General features: G+C 34.9%; 1 protein-coding gene across 2 annotated transcripts in view; it reads right to left on the bottom strand.

The window, feature by feature from the left end:
* Tnni3k (TNNI3 interacting kinase) overlaps positions 1 to 20901 on the bottom strand; it is a 111753-nt gene that overhangs the window by 81652 nt on the left and 9200 nt on the right. For both annotated transcript variants that reach the window (XM_046443150.2, XM_046443149.2), the window contains exons 2-4: positions 17845 to 17897; positions 17469 to 17521; positions 13249 to 13381 (exon numbers count right to left, since the gene is read on the bottom strand). In XM_046443150.2, the coding sequence (XP_046299106.1) occupies positions 13249 to 13381; positions 17469 to 17486 (151 nt within the window). In that variant the 5' untranslated portion in view covers positions 17487 to 17521; positions 17845 to 17897. The remainder of the gene's footprint in view (positions 1 to 13248; positions 13382 to 17468; positions 17522 to 17844; positions 17898 to 20901) is intronic.

Here is a 20901-nt window from a genome sequence, read left to right as displayed (position 1 = left end):
AAGTTAACATATTTTTAATGACTCTGCATTTAGTGTGATTTGCTTAATCACTTCCCAATTTTAGGTCGTTCCAAATACTTCAAAGAATATCTTTTTTCATTTTGTTTCTCTATTTCATAAATTATACATTATGACATATTAAGGGATGAGAATAATATATTGAAGGGCACAACTACTTTAAAGATTTTGGTACATACTGATAACCTATTACCCAAACAGTTGTATTAATTTATACTCTGAATAGCAAGTGCGTATGAGAGTTATCATTATATCTGCACCAGGGAAATATTTTACTAGTTTGAGAGGCAAATATATCCATCACTCTTGTTTAGATTGTGTTGTTACTTATCACATACATTACTACTTACCAAATGTATCCTTTATGTCACAAAATTTAGCCATGCTTGATTCTTTTCATTGATTACTCTTGATGATTTTTAATTCCTTTTAGAATTAGTAAAACAGTAAGCAAACAAGCAAACTATTGCTTAATGATCACTAATCTTCTGTATTCCACTCTGTTACCTTATGACTATTCGAATAATTCTAAGCTGGTACCACTATGAACACATAAACCAGTTTAGTGAACATATTTAAGTTAATTAGAGGTCTCCTAATGTGCAGAAAGGGACCATGCATAAAATGAGCTAAACTCAGATGCAGATCCCAATCATCTCCCTTCTGAGACTTTTAGATTTAGATATCAAGTGTATGAAGTTACTTGCTTTCTTCTTGGCACTGTGTCTGGAAAATCAGTTTAAGATGAATGATATTTAATTCTTCATTATTCAAAGTAGATTCTGCAAAGCTCTGGCATCTCCTTCTCCTGTTTGATTTATGCACTCTTGGCAGTGATACTACTCATTATCACCTCACCAGAAAGTGGGCAGTGCAACATGAGGGGTCATGGAATTGGAACTTGTCACCTTCTGATGGTTTTGTCAGTCTTGTCTATGTGTCCAGGCTATATGAACAGCTGGGAAATTTTCTGGTACTACAGATTCAGGAATGAGACTGTCAGCTCATTCATCAAATTTTTGCCTTGATCATTACAAAAATATGTAAATGTTGGTTTCTACTTTCAGAAGGAAAACTTTGCCATTAAAAGAGAATGAAACTAAGTTTAAAAATAACTACTATATATTGAGCAATTATTATTTTTCAACACTATTCTGAAATAAATATAGTTTATTAAACCTTACAACTAGCTTCTAGAGCAAAACACCTCTCATGAAACTCTCTGTAACCAATGAAAATATTCTTCTGCACTGTTCAATATGTTGGCATAAGAGTGCTGAACTCTTAAAATGTGGATAGCGTCACTGAGAAACTGAAGTTTTAATTTGTTTAATTTAAATTCAAATAAATTTAAATTTAAATAGTCATGGCTAGTGGCTTCCATATTGAACAGCACAATTCTACAGGATAGAGTTCTCCCACTCCCATTATCCTGAATAATGAGACCTGAGTTAAATACAAGTTTATGATTCAACCTCAAGGATCTATGTAACCATGGAATCAATTTGTGGATTCAAGTTCTTCATTATTTATCAACACTTTATCAAGAAAAACAATGAATGAAATTCGTTGGTGTTGTCTTTCAAAAGAGATAGACCAGTGAGCTACAGAACAAGCAACCAAAACAAAATGTGACAACTTTCATTCATTTATTCATACATCAGAATGTACTAAGTATTCTATGTAAGTATAATAAGTAAAGAAAAAAATATGGTGCTATTCTTTTTGGTAAAATTTGGCAAATGCACAGATAATTAATAAATGAGTAGATTTTCTCCTGCTTTTTATTGTTCAATTGTAAATTCTAAAATGTGATTCCTTTTGCCCAGAATATTCTTCCCTAGCCTCTTGTCCTTTATAACATCTGTTATTTTCTAGACCTTAGCTTAAATCTGCTTTCTCTGGGTAACCTTTTATTATGTTTCTAGCATTCTATACTATTATAGCACCCCATATACTCTACTGTATTGCCTATTTACTTCTTTCCTCTGTGTGCAGATCACAAGCTCCTTGATGCCAGCACTACATCTTTTCATGATTGTATCTCTGCCTTGAACAATAATTGGCAATTAATAGGTATTCAAAAGGTATGCATTAAATGAATAAGTAAAAGTTATAGTTCAAAATGTCCCTTCACTGGAAAATAATACAGATTCTAATAGGACTTGGTAAATATTTAGTGAATATATGAATGAGAATATACATAAATGACTAGGAATAATTAATTACTCATTGCATTTTCAGAACAGCACAATGCTTAGTTTTCAAGAAACATTATAGGATGAATATTATGTTTACTTTAATATTACATTACAACATAATCAGGTAAATTATTGAGATCTGGTGGCCAATTCAGTCAATAACATTGTCTTTTGTTCAGAAAATTTGGCGAGGAGCTTCAATAAATGGAAGCACTATAACACATTAAAGAAATGCCCTTAATAGGGAAATCTGGAGACCTAATTTCTCTCTGGCTTTGCTCTAAACTCTCTGGGAGATCCTAATTAAGCCAATTTGCCTCTGTGTGTAATAATTTCACTGCATGTAAGATGAAGCAGGAAATATAAAGTGTAATGGTGCTGCACAGTGCACTGGGGACAAACAGTCATGCATTTAAGCCTTGATGACACCTCTTAACTAGCATGTGACATTGAGCATGTGTCTTATCTATCCTAAGAGGACCTTTATTATGACCTCGAGCACGTGTTTTATCCTAACAGGACCTAAATCATGAGGACTAACTGATAAAATATCCATACAACACCCAGCACATTGTTGGCTCTCAACAAGTGCTAGCTGTGTTGTTGCTGTTATTATCATTATGTACAAATCTAAGAGTTGAATTGATAGCTTTCAGTTCACACCTAGAGAATTTTTTTTTTTTTAATTTTTTATTGTGGGTTGTTCAAAACATTACAAATTTCTTGACATATCATATTCCACACTTTGATTCAAGTGGGTTATGAACTCCCACCTTCACCCCATACACAGATTGCAGATTCACATCAGTTACACATCCATTGATTTACAAATTGCCATACTAGTGTCTGTTGTGCTCCGCTGCCTTTCCCATCATCCACCCTCCCCCCTCCCCACCTCTCCCCTCCCCTCCCCTCCTCTCTCTCTACCCCCTCCACTGTATAACCCTGAGGGTCTCCTTCCATTACCGTGCAATTTCCCTTCTCTCTCCCTTTCCCTCCCACCTCTCATCCCTGTTAAATGTTAATCTTCTTCTCCTGTTCTTCATCCCTACTCTGTTCTTAGTTACTTTCCTTATATCAAAGAAGACATTTGGCATTTGTTTTTTAGGGATTGGCTAGCTTCACTTAGCATAATCTGCTCTAATGCCATCCATTTCCCTGTAAATTCTATGATTTTGTCATTTTTTAATGCAGAGTAATACTCCATTGTGTATAAATGCCACATTTTTTTTATCCATTCGTCTATTGAAGGGCATCTAGGTTGGTTCCACAGTCTTGCTATTGTGAACTGTGCTGCTATGAACATCGATGTAGCAGTGTCCCTGTAGCATGCTCTTTTTAGGTCTTTAGGGACACCTAGAGAATTTGATGTCAAAAAACATCATTGTGTGTTCTCTGTTCTATTTAGATCACCAAAAATCTGTAGTGCTTTTGGATTCTTTGGGTATGAATATCAAGTAAAACTTGACATTGAATTACCATAAATTTAAAGATTACAACCTACCTAGTCTACCATCAGGCCCAGCTCACAATGCAACATGACCACTGTGGCGGGGATGACTTTACAATTCTACGGCAAACTATGTATTCCCTGCTTATGAACAAATTGGTATTAGCTTCTGAATTCCTAAAGTTAACTCTTACTGTTTTCTACTTTATAAAATTAAATGTAGGCGTTTGTATTAAAAAGAGAAAAAGGAGAGCAATAAAGCAAAATATTTTTTGTTAGTATTGACCAAGATAAAATGGCAGAATTTTTTTTTTTCAATTTTGACTGTGTGTATGTATTCTGAAAACCACATTTGATTCTATTCTATTGTTTTTAATGAGCCAGGCGGTGGTGAGACAAAGCAAATGTGTTCTACCATCCCTGCAAGAGCTAAGACACATTCTTTGTTAAACTGACACTTTTCAATGATGTATCACCAGAGTGTATAGTATCTGAGAGAGACCATGAGATTACAATCTTGAGATTTGTACTAAGAATGGCTTAATTTTTTAAACCACATCCCATTCTCATTATATACTGTCAGAAGAATAGATTAATTTGCACCATTGTCTGTTCTCATTGCAATCTTTGTCAGTGTAATGAAGTATCGGAATGTTAATATCAGCTATATTCATAGAAATATCACCATCTATTGGACCGATTCGATCTTTCCAGCGATCTGTGCTGTGATTAGTTGCCTTTCCTCTTTTCAATGATAAACTGAAAAGAATTAGCACAACAAACATGGGATTTAGCTCATTCCTATTTTTCTACCATTTTTTCTATATCATCAGTGTGCTTATCCATGCTGAGACTAATATATTCAGGATGCTTTAGGATTCTTATTATATATGGAAAAGAAAATAAGCAACTAATATTTAAGGAAAGGTAGAAAACCCAAATGGCTGCAAACAAGAGAACTGTGGAATACTGGTGTCTCTAAACTCATATTTCTAAAAACTATATGCAAGATTAAAAAAAAAGTCTGCAAGCCATTTTTGGCTCCTGGTCTCCAGTTTGCAACTCTGAATTAAAGTCTCAATATGAAGTCTCACCAAAACCTGGCTATAATAAATTGGCAGATGCTTTTAATTTGCTGCCATATCCCAGACTTAGTTAGAGCTTGGCATTAAGGAATCCCAGGACACAAAGTCGGGTCTCCTTGTGAACCAGCTGGCCTCACACAGAAAAACAAAAGGAAAACTGAAGGCTCTCTTCTTTGGCCTCAAACTATGATCAGAAAGGGATACAAAAAATTGGGTTCGTGGTTATAAGGAAATGGGATTGGATAAAATACACATTGATGGGTTCATTTATCTTAGTTTTCTTCTTTAGTTTCTTATGATATATTAGAGGAGACAAGTATAGGAGAGAAATAAAATCTGAGAATCAGGTGTTGGTATCTTTCTCTGAAATGCTTCCAGGACAGCTCTTGCTTGCCAGATTGAACCAGCTCCCTTTTCATCTTGCTTGGTTCTTCTCTCTATGTTGGCTTTACCCTTTGGCTCCTTTTCTTCCCAATCTTTTCATTTCTTTTACAGATCTGCTCCTTTTCCAGCATCCGTCATCATCCTGTTGGCTAAGTCAGAAACCTGGAAGTCACTGTTGACTCCTTGCTTACCCTTGTGTTTCCACCTCAATATATTTTGAAGTGCTATTCAAATCTTCCCAAACAAACCTCTCCTTTCTCTTCCAAAGGCACTACTGCAGTTAACGTCTTAGGCATTTCTTCTAGAAGAACTTGTCTGCTTGCCTTTGGGTTTGAACTCCAATTTGGCCTTTCCTTTATAAAAAGAGAGAATATTCTAAAATAATAATAGAGTTGTGTTATATCCCTTAAAGTCCTGTGGTGGCTTCCACTGTTCCATTGTTGATACACACAAGCCTATGATGGTTAGTTTATGTGCTAACTTGACTGACTCAGGGATAACTAGATAGATGGTAAGATATTATTTCTGGGTGTGTCTCTTAGGGTGTTTTGGAAGAGATTATCATTCCAATCAGTACACTGGGTAAGGACGATCCACTCTCATCATTTTGGGCAGGCATCATCCAATTTATTGAGGGCCCCATTCGAATGAAAAAGTGGAAAAAGCTCAGATGAACTAGCTATCTCTTCTGGAGCTGAGACATCAGAACTTCAGGATTTGGGGTCTTGAGACTCTGAAACTAACACACTGAGTCCTCCTGGGTCTCAGGTCTTTGGACTCAAACTCCATCATAATACTAGCTTTCTTGGTTCTCTCATTTGCCAAAGGCATGTTATAAAGGCTTCTCAGACTTCATAATCATGTGAGCCAATTCCCATAATACATTTCCTCTTGTATCTCTCTCTATTCTACTGGTTCTTTTTCTCTGGAAAACCCTGACTTACACAAGGACCTTCACCATCTGACTCCAGTTTTACAGCATATGTCTTGCAAATGATGTCCTTGTATTCTCTGATTTGTCCCTATTGAATTATTTATGGATCTCTCATGCCTCCGGACCTTGCTGATACTGCTTTCTGCAGGAACACTTCCCCACCTCCCACTGTTTACCTATTTAATTAACAATCATCTGTTAGAGATGCAGTTAAAGTATCATCTGCTCTAGGAATCTTTTCCTATTATTCTTTTCCCACCTTCAGTCTGGGCAGGATGACCCTTTACAGAGCACTCTTATCCCTCTGTGCATCTCTCTAGTTATTCCTCTGTGCATTATGAGTAGTTTGAGGGCCTGGGCAATGCTCTATTCCTCTTTGTTTTCCATACTATTGCCCAGTTCTTGGCTCAAAGGAAAGTCAAAAGTAATAATTAATCTTTATTGAGTACTACTGTTGTCAGCTTCTGTCCGAACATTTTGAGGTACATTGTCTTATTGTGACCATTTTAAAAATAAACTCAGGTGTAGTTAGATTAGTTTAAGTAACTTGCACGAGGCCACAAGACTCATGCTCTTCTACATTAGGTCAATTCTCTTTAGACCCTAGAGTGTTGGCCTGAAAAATGCTTTCTTTTAAAAAGGTAAAATAATTGCCCACATTTAAAAATCATTAGATTTCTAAACAAATAAATTATGGTAGCAGTAAGCAGGCTTACTTGTGCTCCCACTCAGCACTACTTGGCTGCAGCTAGGCAGCAGCTGTCAGGGCACGTGATTGCTCCTTTGCACTATTGTGCTTTGAGCCTGCTTCCCTTGGCCCTGTGGGCATTTGATCTGGTGATCCTTGAAGTGGTGGATGGGAAAGTTTTTCAATTCTTTTAAAATCTGAGCTTAAAAGGTTAATTTGAACATGCGCTATTGAAAAGAGACCCTAACTTCAGAATGTACACCTATCCCTTGCGTAGGAGTCTATGCTAATATTAGTGTTCTACTTTTATATTTCTCCCAGGAGGTAACATGCTGCTTAATCCAGAAGGATGAGCTTTGTGTTAGGCTGCTACTACTGTAATTGATAATGTTGTCCCACACTGTAGTCATGGATTTGTTGCTCATTGTAAATAGCTAATATGTAGCTTATATTGAATCTGATGCTTCACATAATTTATTGCTGAACATATGCTAGATTGCCTAACTACCACAATGATATTAGCAATCTCATTTCTTGATGCATGGTCACTGTCCAACTCTTAAAAATTCAGCATCTATCATAAACAAATTCTCTTTCCAATAAAGTACTATAAATTTTAATATCTGGGACATTGGAACCAAGTTATTCTGAGGCAAGACTTCTAACTTTTTTATTAAATAATATTCTCCCCTTAGAAAGAGTAAATGCTTTTGGAGAGGGGAGGTCCATGATAGAAGGAAACTTTATCTCCTTGAAATAATAATTTTAGAATTAGCAAAGCATAACAAAGTAGAGAAAATTACAAATGTGTGAGTAAATACGAAAATAGCGATAAACAGTGACTTGGGATGTGAAGAAAACTGCACTTAACTTGATTTTGGAATTAAGGAAGTTTTGAGGGGAAGGGTTTATTGTTAAAGCTAAGCTCAAAAGTAAACTGGAGTTAGATGAAAAGTGGGGAAGAGTGTTTCTGACAGACTAACACACACATAGGCATGGAGGGGAGAAGAAGTGCACTGGGAAATGAAATCACTCCCTGTGGTTGGAACACAGATGACAAGTCACATGTGGTGAGAGGCAGTCCTAGGAAGAGAGCAGAGACAGGGTTGTGAGGGGCTTGCTAGATTATTGTATTTTATTTTACCTTTTGATTAACATATTTTAGTTGTACATATGTGTGTGCTAAGTGTGATATTTCAAACCATGTATGCAGTGTGCACTGATTGAATCAGGGTAACTAGCATTTCCTTTTCCTTATTTCTTTGTGTTTGAAGCCTTTGAGCTCCTTTCTTCTAAATCTTTATAAAATGAATAATAGGGTATTGTGAATTGTAGGCATATGGTGCTTTAGAACACCAGAACTTATTCCTTCAATATAAATCTTTTGTGGTACCCATTATCTAACTTCCCTTTCTCCTATACCCCTTTCCAGCCTCTAGCAATTGCTATTCCACATTCAAGTTGACATTTTTTGTTTTAGCTTCTGTGTTTAAGAGAGAACATATGATCCTTGTCTTCCTGTGTCTGGCTTATTTCTGGCTTATGTCCTCTAGTTCTACCCACTTTGCTGCAAATGACAGGATTTCATTCTTTTCAATTGAATAATATTCCATTGTGTGTATATACTACATTTCCCTTATCTATTTATCATTGATGGGTATCACATCTTAGATACTGTGAATAGTGCCATAATTAACACATTAACATGGGAGTGCTTTCTTTGGTATATTGATTTCATTTCTAATGTATACTGACCCAAAAAGTGGGTTAGCTAGATCATATGGTAGATCTACTATTACTGTTCTGAGGAATGTCCATATTGTTTTGCATAAAGATTGTACTAATTTGCATTCCCATTGACAGTATATTAGAATTCTTTTTTCTCCACTTCCTCATTAGCCATTGTTATTTTTGTATTTTTGATAATATTCATTCTAACTGGATTCAAGTGATAGCCTAGGGTGATTTTGAATAGCATTTTCTTGATGGCTAATGATACTGAACATTTTCATATATTTTTGACCATTTGTGTAGATTATTTTAAGAAATTTTGTTTTTATCTTAAGAACAACTGAAAACATTAGGGATTTTTAAGTCAAGGTAGTCATATGATTAAATTAGAATTTTTAGATAACTAGAACTAGTGATTGGTAGAAAAAAATTATAAGGAAAACCGAAGATGAGGATAATGTTTAAGATACTGGGCAGTATTCTACATGTGAATAAAGGATGGAGCAGTAGAAATGGCAATAAGTGGGTGAATAATTTTAGAATTAGCAAAGCATAACAGAAAATCGGACTGAAAAGAAAATAATAAAAAAGAGAAAAAAGAAAGAAGGAGAAAGGATAGGAAGAGAATAAAAGAACACAATAAGAGATCAGAAGAGTCAAGGGTGACTTTTTAAACCTGGGCTGCCTAGAGAATAAGAATGCCATATAAGTTCATAATCATAGGAAAACTTGACCTTATAGTACATTTTCCCCTTGGATCTTTCACCTTGCAGTCATGAGAGTTTTCAGTTTACAAAACATCATTTCATTGAGCTTCACAGTAATATTGGCAATGCTCATCATTAATTATATTTATTGAGAAAACAGCTTATGAAGTGCCTAGAGGTGAGATTAAAATGCAATATATTGAAAGCAGCAAAAGAAGGCTATTGTAGCTAGAGCACAGAAAGAAGACTGGAATATAAAAGACTAGAGTGAAGGAAATAAAACAAGGGTGGAGTGACTGGCATATTTTCACTGGATAAAACTGCATGAGTAAGGCCAGAAAAAGAGGATCAGGTAGATTCTTTCAGGAGATATTAAGAATTTTGCCTTTCAATCCTAATATGAGAAGCCACAAGATAATCTTAAGCAATGGGGACATGAGCAAATTTATGTTTTAAAATATCATTCCAGTGGAAATGTAGAGATTGAACAGGAAAGAGGGACAAGAATAAGTAAAGGTGGAGTAGTCAAAGGCTATTTTAGTGGTTCAAGTGATCAGGGTAGTGATGGAACAAACTGTGAAAAACCAATAGGTTCAAGGTGGATATTTTAAAAATTCTATTCAACACTGTACTAAAGATCCTTGCTTGTAAGAAGATACAATTTTAAAAACACACAGATTGGAGAGAAACAAAATTTTCTTTATTTATAGATGACATAATCACCTATGTAAAAATCCCAAAGAATGTACCAAACAAACAAACAAACAAAACTTAATGGAATGGATATAAGTGAATTTAGTAAGTTTATAGGGTACTAGGTTATTGCTTTAAAACATATATTTTCATATACTAAAAGAAACATTGGACATACAATTTTTTAAAATGTCATTTATAATAGCATCAAGAAACATATAATTTATAGAGCCAAATCTAAGAATGGCAAAAGTCCTGTGTAATAAAAAGTATAAAATGCATTGGGAGAAATTAAAGAATTAAATGAATGGAGAGGTCTACTATATTTGTCAGCAGAAGTCCCAATGTACTTAAAATGTCAATTTTTCCCATATTGATTTATAAATTCAGAGCAACTAGTAACAATTCCAATTTGTGTGTGTGTGTGTGTGTGTGTGGTAGAAAAAGATGAGCTGATTCTAAAATTTACATGGAAATGGAATAAATCAAAATAATGAGAACAGGTTTATCAAAAAAGAGCAGATTTGGGGGTTTTTTGTTACCTAATTTCAAGACTTAGTATAAGCTATCAAGATAGTATGGTATTTACATAAGTGTAATACATGGGTCAATGAAACAACAGACAGAAATCAGTATACATGTACAGTCAACTGATGTTTTTACAAAAGTGCAAAAATAATTAATTGGAAAAAAGGGCACATTTCCCCCCAACAAATAATGCTAAAACAATTGGGCATCCACATTAAAAAACACACACACAAACAAAAACAAAAGAATAACAAGTTCATGCCATATTATTAAAAAGAATGCAAAATAGATCTTAAAAATATAGAAATTAAACCTACAAAATTTTTATATAACATATAGTAGGAGGTCTTTGTGTTCGTGGGTGAGGCTAGAATGTTTTGGAAAGGATATACACAAAGAAATAATTTAAAAATACGTTGTAATAAACTTTACTGAAATGAAAAACTTTTGCTCTCTGAAATTCATTGCTAAGTACTTGAAAAAGCAAGCCACTGACTATAGGAAAATCCCTGCAACCTACATAGCAGTTGAAGAACTTCTACGTAGAATCTAATAACTCATTTATAACTAAATAATTAGAAAATTTGAATGAACACTGTATATAAGTGATATGGATACCAAACAAACATATGAAAGAATTGTCAATGTTATTAGCTAAATAAAAATTCTCAGACTACTGGTGGAATCCATAATGGTATACACAACTTGGAAAAACTCTTATCTTAAAATCTAGCAATCCATCTCATGTATTTATCCATGAGAAATGAAAACCACCATGCAAAGACTGAATGATTTTAGTAATTTTAATTATGGTAGCCTCAAAATGAGAATAACTCAAACAATCAGCTTGTGAATGTATAAATAGATCCAGGCACATGCAACATGAGATATTACATTTAAATGAAAAAGAATAAATTGCTGATAAGTGAATTAATATAATTAAATTTATAATACATTCTGGAAGAGGCTAATTGGTAGGGACAGAAATCAGATCAGCAGTTGCCAGGGGCTGAGGTGGGAGAAGTGGATAGCCTTCAACCAGGCACCTGGATCATTTTAGAATAATGGAAATTTCTCTATCTTGATTGTAATTGTACATATTTCTTAAAACACATTGAACTGTTCATCTAAAAAGATAATTTTTTCTGTGTATAAGTTATACTCCAATAAGCTTGATTTCTCCTTCCTTCCTTCCTTCTTTTCTTTCTTTTCTACCAGGAATTGAACTCAGGGGAACTCTACCACTGAGCCACATCCCCAGACCTATTTTGTATTTTATTTAGAGATAGGGTCTCACTGAGTTGCTTAGTGACTCCCTTTTGCTGAGGCTGGCTTTGAACTCACATTCCTCTTACCTCAACCTCCCGAAATACTGGGATAACAGGTGTGTGCCACTGCACCAGATAATAAGCTTGATTTTTAAAAAGACTATTGCAATAGTTTAATTAAGAGATGGTGGCTTGAGCTAGGAAGGTGGTGGCTATGATAAGTGGTAGTCATTTCCCAAGATATATTAGCAGGTAAAATCAACAGGTTCAGTTGAATGGACTGACACAAAGGGTATAGGGAATAAAGATGTAGCTATCTCTCTCTCATGAAAACATACCATAGTGTTCTAGAGTTAGAACTGATTTGTTATATATTCAACAGTCTTATCAGAATGCAAACTCTTAACACATAGAGAGCAGCACATCAGAACATTTTACAAATGGCAATGTCAGTTTAGTTCACAATAGAGTTATCACATCCACACTATAATAAGGGCTAATATCATCATTTAATATCATGAAAAGTATACAGGGAATGATTAGGACAACTACATCATCAATGCACTCAAAAAACAATGTATAGAGCATGTAATTCCTGAAAGGCACCCTGTTGGACACTAGGGAAAATACCTTGAAGAGAAAGTAAGTGGTGTGCTTTTGCTCTGTATACAACAGTACTAATAAATATGATGATCTTTGTTAGGATTTTAACTTGTTAAAAGGGATATTTAACTTCTTTGCCTTTTGACTTTATTCTACTGATATATTATTTTAAGGTGGTCATTAGAAGGTTACAGTATAATTCATTTAAGAATTTGTTTATGATTTAATTTGTCAATCTGCTTTTCAAACATGATAGGCACTAGGAATGCAAAGCCCTTAAAGAGTTTCTAGTATAGGGAGACAATATATGAAAGCATCACAGATAAAATTGAAAGATGGAGGCAAATAGAGTTTACCTTGAATATAAATTATGTATACATTATTATGTATAAATTATTATACATATACATGTGGTTAAATTCCTCATCTCCACTTTCTATGTGTTAGCAGAGTATAAAGTATATCATCAATGAAATGAGGATTACTCAAAGTTTGATTTTGAGGATGTATCCATATGTGTCATACAAAATTGTTAGGAAAAGCAGTTGAAGTCCCCATAGTTATTTTCATGTTGCTACTTTTCTACTGTGTGTGTGTGTGTGTGTATACACATATATGGAATTTCTAAAATTTAATCTCAAAAAATAAATATAGTACTGTCAACATTATTTGCCCCACATGACCCTAGTTAAGTGCTAGTTTCATTAAAAACAAATAAATCAAAGCCCTAAACTTCAATAAAATATTCCTACATTTCTTTGTGTCCGTATCTAAAATTACCATTGTCATTAAGTTTTCTGGATGGGGCACCACCTTAAAGCAATTTAAGGTTGTTTACTTACTTCTTCTCCTTTCCATTCCACCACTGAGAATATGCATTTGGAAGAAAATGCTTTTTGAATCTGTAAAAATGCGCTGAAGTTTGGAAGGCATGGAAATTCAGTGTGGCCTGTCCTACCTGGCTTAAGGTGGGCGAAAGGAATCTCGCCGGTGAGGAGTTCCCACAGACAAAGAGCGTAACTGAAGACGTCGGCTTTGATGGTGTAGCGCGTACACTGCGTGAACACCTCTGGAGCCATCCAGCGGAGGTTCTGCGCATAGAGAAGGCACAGTCAGTTACCAAGGGCTTAGTTTCTCAGCTGACGAGCAGGGTCCTTTTTTGTGAGGACTTGCTAAGCATTCTCCTGATATACAGGGCATTTTTTTTTTGCCCAGTCACTAGAAGACCATAAAATTAATAATTTTTCCAAAAAGTCATCAATATAATTCATCAAGTAATAGGCTCATAAAATGATTATCACAGCATCCACACTTTTTTTTTTCTACTTACAACCTCTGATCATCTCTCTCCTGGATGAAAGCTTCAGAATATTCAACCATAGGGCTTCCGAAGGCACCTTCCCTAATCAGGCCTTTAGGTTGTAATTTAGGAAGTCTATAAATTAGGCCCACACATAGTCTCCGTGGTTAAGGAGAGAAACGGCCAGAGTTGTGCCAGAATATTGTACTTGAAGACGATTTCCAACTAGCAGGATCAAGTCTATCATATTTCCTTTGTTTGACTAGATGTGTTATTTCTGAATTCCAGTTGAGGAATATTTGAGAAAAGAAGTCCATAAAATGTTACAATTTTCTTTGTAAGAAGTTGTAGCCTCATCTGTTTTAATGGTGTTGTTTACATTCCTTTTATTTGCGATTATAGTTTAAAAAATATGTTTCCATTCTGGGTAGCAAATGCATAAATTCGGTTTATTTGTCACTTAGGATGCAACTCTAGATTTTGAATTAGGAGATGAAAATTCTAGTTTTTGTTTGAGCACTGACAAGGCAGCTGTGGACAAATCCATCATTTTTTCTGGACCTTAGATTCCTCAAGGAAAAAAAAAAGATAAGTCAGACCCTTGCTCTTCCAGCCATTAAATCTTAAGACTCCCTAATATATCAATATGAATTTTGCCAAACACCTTTGTATTTCCACTGAAGAAAGCTGGTGTTATTTTATTATTCTTACTGAAATTCTATGTGCAGTACTGGCTGCTGATAATTCTTTTGAAATGTCTACCTTATTTGGAAATCATGCATAATTATAGCTTTCCAAGAATATCTTTGTTCTGATTATGTTGCTCACATGCAATTCTCCCACATGAGCTTTCACATTCCAAATAGCCTCCATTTATATAGTAGATTATACATTGTGTCACAACATTGCATAAGTGGGAGTAGGCATATAGCATGCCTGTTTTTGCATAGGGGGATCATAGAATAATTAGGAAACTTAAATAAGGCCACATAACTAGTAAGAAATAAAACAGCCTCTAAAATAAATGCAGAGTGATGCTATGCTTAAAGACTGTGCTGCCAGGATAAAAAAAAATAATATTTCTTGCTGTTGGTGAAATTCAATTTAATTCTATTCAACAAAAGTTTATTCATTCAGAGAGTCTCTACTGGCTGCATTGTAGAATCATTTGGAGGAACTCTAAAAAAATACAAATACCCAAGATAAATACCATTAAATAAAATATGACTAATCATAATTTCTATGGGTTAGATTCAGGCATTATGTTCTTCAAAAAGCTTCTAAACTGATGGGCAGCCACAGTCGAGACCCATGGATGTAGCTGCCTCTATGTCTCAGGTACTAGTTAAGTTTGTCTTGTGAAAGAGGACTCACTTTTCCCACCTTCCTTACTTCATATTCTACTATATTCCTCCATGCTTACCCCACTCCAACCACTCTAGCTTTGAATACACCAAGAACTCTCCTGTTTCAGAACCTTTGCACCTGCTTTTCTTTTCCCTATCAGCAATGTTCTTTCTCCCAAGGGAGACCTCTTTATCAGGACTCATAAAATGTTATATTTCTCTCTGCCTATTTAAATGGCATCTCCATTACTTTCCATTCATTTACTCTGCTGTTATTTGTTTCTTCAAGGTACTTATTATCACCTAATATATATTTTGTTAATTTGTTCATTGTTTCTCTTCCCACAGTGGAATATTAGCTCCATAGGAAAAAGAAACAATCACTATAATGTCCCCAGTTCCTAGGAGAATATAGTAGATGCTCCCAAGATATTTGTTGAATGAATGAGTTAATCTAATTCGATGTGTGGTTTGAGTGTGTCTCTCAAGGGTTCATTTGTTAGAACCTTGGTCCTTAAGAATGATGATGTGGAAGGTAGTGGAACCTTTATGAGGTGAAGCTTGATGCAAATAATGAGGTCATTTTGGACTGCTACCTACCTGATTGAAAAAAGCTTATTGTAGTTCTCATGAGACCCTGATTAGTTCTCATGAGAACTGTTGTTATTAAAAAAAAAAAAAACCACAAACACAAACAAATACCTGACCTCCCCACTTTCTGGCTCCCTGTTAGGGGAGTCCTCACTAAAATTGGCACTATGCTGTCTGGACTTTCAGCCTCCAGAACTATGAGCTAAACAATCTTTTTTTTTTCAAATAAAATTCTCAGACTCATACATTTTGCAGGAGCAATAGAACACTGACTGTTGCACTGGAGAAATCAGTATGTATAGCTGTATTTTTACAACATCATCAACAATGTAGTTCCTGCCTAACTCTAACTCATCTTCCTCTCTTCATGGTGTACATGTCAATAATGCCAAGCTCTTTGAAGTACTTTCCAAAACTTTGCTTTTTCATTCTTCCTTGTATCTTTGCTCATGCTCTTCACTCTATCTGGTAGGACCTTCCATCCTCTCCATCATCTGATTACCACTATTCATCTTACCTGACTCTCATGGTGCTGTGTGATGTCTCTATCACTGAACTTCCACTTTATTTTGAACTGATCTGCTCATTACTGTTTTTCCCCAATAGAAAATGAGCTCTTCCTTGGGGTCAAGAACTAATATTTTACTCACATCTTTCATTCCTTGCTCCTGAACAATTCCTTACACATTGTAGGCTCTCAATAAAATGTTCGGTGAGTGAATAAGAGTGAAAACTAACAGGTCAAAGTGTATCAAAAGCCTAGAAAGAAAAGATGGGGAGGTGCAGGTTATAGAAAAGAATTTTCATAAAATGGGTAAAATCTGCCTGAGCTAAACAGTCTTCTCCCAGGTGCAGGACAACAAAGGATTTTCCAGCCAAAGGACACCATACTGGCAGGGCTACAGGGGTATGAAAATAAATGGAATGCTTGGGAAATGGCCATGTGGCATCTGTGCCAGGGCACAGGAGCCTCTGAAACAACTTGTGGTGGAAAAGAAGGTCAAACTGTGGCCCTGGGACCAAAAAGGGGGCAGCAGGAAACTGTCAGTGAAAGAAATTTGAATTTTAGCCTGTAGTCAATGGTACATTATTGAGACATTATAGTAGTATGGGAAATGCTAGAACAGCAAAACTTAAGTGATGTGGGAAATAATGAACTGGAAGAGAAGGTTGGAGTTAGAAGTCTATCATAAGAGTTCAGAAAAGGGATGATGAGAATCCGAACTGAGGCAGTAAGAAGAAATTTGGGAAAATAAAAAACTTAAAACTCAGCGGGGGTGGGGAAGAAAGAATAAAAATAAAATTACTCAGTTCTGTGCAGGTTAAAGCAGTAAGGGAAAGGATGAGCTATTACTCAAAATTTGGGTAAGTAGATATCAGAGGTAATTCAGAAAGGAAAGTGTATTTATTCTTGGGGAAAGAATTGGGGCGATGAAGGAGAGGGCAGGTGATGAATTTATTTGCAGGCATTTTGAGTATAATTAACTTTGCTTTCGATGCTATGATTTATATTTTGCTTTATCATTGATTTAGCTACACCAGCTCTTACCTTATAAAGTAGATAACTCTGAATAGTTAATAGATGTTGGTGAATGACTAAGTGTAGAGTTAGTTATCTGTTAAAATGTTAACTCTACCACTTAATATTGTAACCTCAATATGAAAGTCAATTATCCATATTACTTATCAGCTTTATTTGAAACATATTTCTATTGTTTAATCTATAATATTTTCCAAACATATATCCTATCCATTTCTCTAGAAGAGTCTTGGAATAGTTATTTTGGGGTTTTTCTGAAAATAAAAACATAAAACATTATCCTGCACTAAGACAATGACTTTTTTGTATCCACTGAAAGCTGCTCTCATCTTCTCCCTCTCATGCTGAGTTTACACATTTTAATTGTTTTATAATTATAGGGAACAAAAGCAGCAGCAAACCCCAGGTTGTTTTGTCATGTTGTCTTCATCCACAGACTGTAGAAATCTTGATTCTGAAAGAAAGAGAAAACAGATTCATGTCAACAGAAATATCTTAAAACCAAGGTCAAAGATCAGAGCTAAAATTCTGAAACCTCAGGAAGCCTTTGTCATATTCAAATTCTCACTTCCTTTCTCTTGCCTGGAGATATCAAAGAGGAAAGATCAAGAACAAATGATATATTTTCAAAATTCAGTGTCATTGAAATTTGAATAACTTAGATAAGTATATCTGTGATTGTAAAATCAATTTTCAGATTTTTTTGCACAATATTTGGCACCAAGTAGGAATGAAAAGAGAAACTGATTTCATTTGGAATATTGCTGGAAATCTCACCTCCAAAATCTGCTACCACTGCATGCCCATCCTCATAGAGAAGAATGCTATGGCTAGGGAAAAAAAAAAGCAGATTTTAAGTAAGTTTTACTAATTCTTAACCTGACTTGATTCCATAAGAAGAGAACATTGGTCATCATTTATTCACCCCAGAAACTAAATGTGCCCCAAAAGCTACCCCCAATTTTCTTAGTTTTGCTAATTCAAAAGAGATATTTACAAAATGTCAGTACACTCTAACATTGAATGTATAATGCATTCCTACTTTAGATAAGCTGTCTATACTTGTAAAAAAAAAACGCATTAGCTAAAGATAATTTTTGCAGCTCCTTTAGGCTAACACAACTGCGGCTATAGACAAAAAGTAAAAAACATGACCAGTCTTCAGAGCTGGGTCAGGAGAAACAGCTTCTAGGAGACCAAGATACAAGGATGGTTTGAGACAGGGCCTGCAGCTGACATAATAGGATTCTATGGAAAATATCTTGGACAAAACATTCTAGCTACAATCTCAGGACAATTGAGTGTTTCAAAGTCTTGTGACATAATGCCAGCTAAACCACATTTTAAGATTTTGAGGAATAAAAGGTACAAAGGTATCAGAGTCTTCCTTCCAACCTTGAGTTCACGAATATTAGGAAGAGGGTCACAATTAATCTTAAATGCTTTCACTACAGGAAAACAAGTAACTATATGTGGTGCATGGATCTATTAATTAGCTCAACTTGTAATTATTTCATAATGTATACATGTGTCACAACATCACATTGTACATTGTAAATATATATAATTTTTGTTTGTCAAGTATATCTCTATAAAGCTGGATGGGGGAAGTATCATTGTCAAGAAGTAAATCAAAGCTAGGACTGGCCAAGGAGAGGTCATTACTCCCACATATTAGTGAATTGGATTGTGTAATATCTTATGAACAACCATATGGTGATTATTTCTTATCAAATGTCTTTGATGATTATTTTACATTTGGCATGTAAATGAGTCATTTTAGTATTAGGAGATCTGTACTAAATTTCCCGCAATACAGACAGGCTACACTCTATTTATTTTGTATAAATTGCATAGTCTTCCTCTCTCCTTAATCTTTTTGCTTCATAACCAAATATGGAAAATACTAATTTTTTTCAGTCCTTGGTAAGTCAGAGATAATATTAAATAATTTATAAAATGCTTTCTGGCATTGAGCTTTATAAGAAAGTTACTTTTGAACTTATATTGTTAATGAATTTTATCTTTGGAATATAGACTTAATCTGCTTTTCAACTACTGAAAATTGAAAGGGTGTGCAAAGACACTTTGCTTGGAGTAGCACAGTGTATGAGTATTTATTCAAGGATGTCAAAACTGTGACCCCCAAGATGCTATCTTTAAACACAAAATTATACATTGGTAAGTGTAATGAATATGAAACTGCCATCACCAAGAAATATACAGTACCAGGAGCTCTCTGGAAGTCCAAATGCAACAGTAAAATATATTTAAATGCCATTTCACTAGATTCCTTGAAGGATTTGGGAGAGTTTCAATATCATGATCCCTTGGCCTCACAAGGGATAACTGTCTTACATTTCACCTACATTAAAATACATACTGAGCATAGATTCATCAGTCATATTAAATTATACACAAATCTATTATTTTGTTGTTAATTCCAAATAGTAAACTAGAACAGCAGTCATCAAAACTTTCCATTAGCAGCATAAATTTTTCCATAAAAAAGTTTGCAAATGGAGCTGTTCTAGTTAAATATAGGGAATGGATCACTGAAACTCTGCTTAATACTGTCCCCTATCCTTTTCTAATATAGTGTCCATTTAGACCAGCCTTAAAACCATTGACTTAGAGAAGTCTCAAGTAAGTTGTACTTCTAGGGCATATTTTGCTTTATAATTTCTTTTAAACTTCTTCCAATGTAAGTAATAGGTTAGTAGATATGATGACAACAGCTAGCTAGATTTGGGGTGAGATGTTTAACAAAATTCCTTTTCTTCTATGAAAGAAATTTAATTACATTTGGTCACTGGATTAGCCATCTCATTATGATATGAGAAGCAGTGTCTCAGAGTGCAGGGAATATGTACTGATACTCAAGAATAATTTAGGGATGGTGTCTTGTTCATTGATGTGTATCTATAGCATTTTGATTACCCTGCTTCTCATATAGGAATATTCAACAAACATTTGTTGAATAGATAAACACATTAAAAGCAACTGAAAATAGACCCTATTATTTTAGACAATAATCAGAGATTTTAGGGGTAAAGACTGTATTATTGAATCATTAAGTACTTACTGAATGCCACTCATCAATATCTAAATAAATATTTAAATTTCAGAGAACAGAAATTGGAAAAGACATTAGAGCTAACCTACTTTAATTCTCTTAGTTTCTGGAGAAGGAGCCTAAAACTCAGAGAATTTAAATATATCAACACAAGCTATAAAGGTAGTGACAATGTGTATCTAGAGTCCAGTGATTATCATCTCAGATTTTGGAACAGTTCCTGACCAATAGCAGGTGACTATTATATATGCTTTCTAAATCATATCTGTGTAACCTCACCCCTCAAGCCTGGTATTTACTTCCCTCATTTTATTACACTGCTCTGAGAGATGCAAAGTAATACAAGGTACGGATTCCTTTTTTCAAGACTTCAAAATCTGCTAGTGAAAACAAAAATGAATATTTTCAAAGAAAATAGCATAGATAAGAAATGGATAAGCTTTGAAGTAGGTTTTGAAGGACAGTCAATTATTGAGTTTATACATATGTGCTGAGAACTTGTCATGTGCCAGAAAATTTCCTACACACGGGGTATAATGGTGAATAAGACAGGCAAAGACTGGGCTTGGACTTGGGTAGCAAAGGCTGGGCTTGGGTAGTGAGGAGGTGAGGCAGGAAGAGACAAAGGAGAAAAGAATTCCAGGTTGGGAAAAGATTTTGGCAAATGGTAAGTGATGGGAAGGCATGTGTATATAAGAGGAATTTTAAGAATGTGCTTGTTAAATTGGAGAATATGTGCTACAAAATATTGGGACTAT

The sequence above is a fragment of the Marmota monax genome, unplaced genomic scaffold (genome assembly GCF_021218885.2).
Source record: "Marmota monax isolate L192 unplaced genomic scaffold, Marmota_monax_Labrador192_F-V1.1 WCK01_AAM20220418_F8-fsc00046, whole genome shotgun sequence".
Classification (NCBI taxonomy): Eukaryota; Metazoa; Chordata; class Mammalia; order Rodentia; family Sciuridae; genus Marmota; species Marmota monax.
This window is presented reverse-complemented; position numbering and strand designations above follow the sequence as displayed.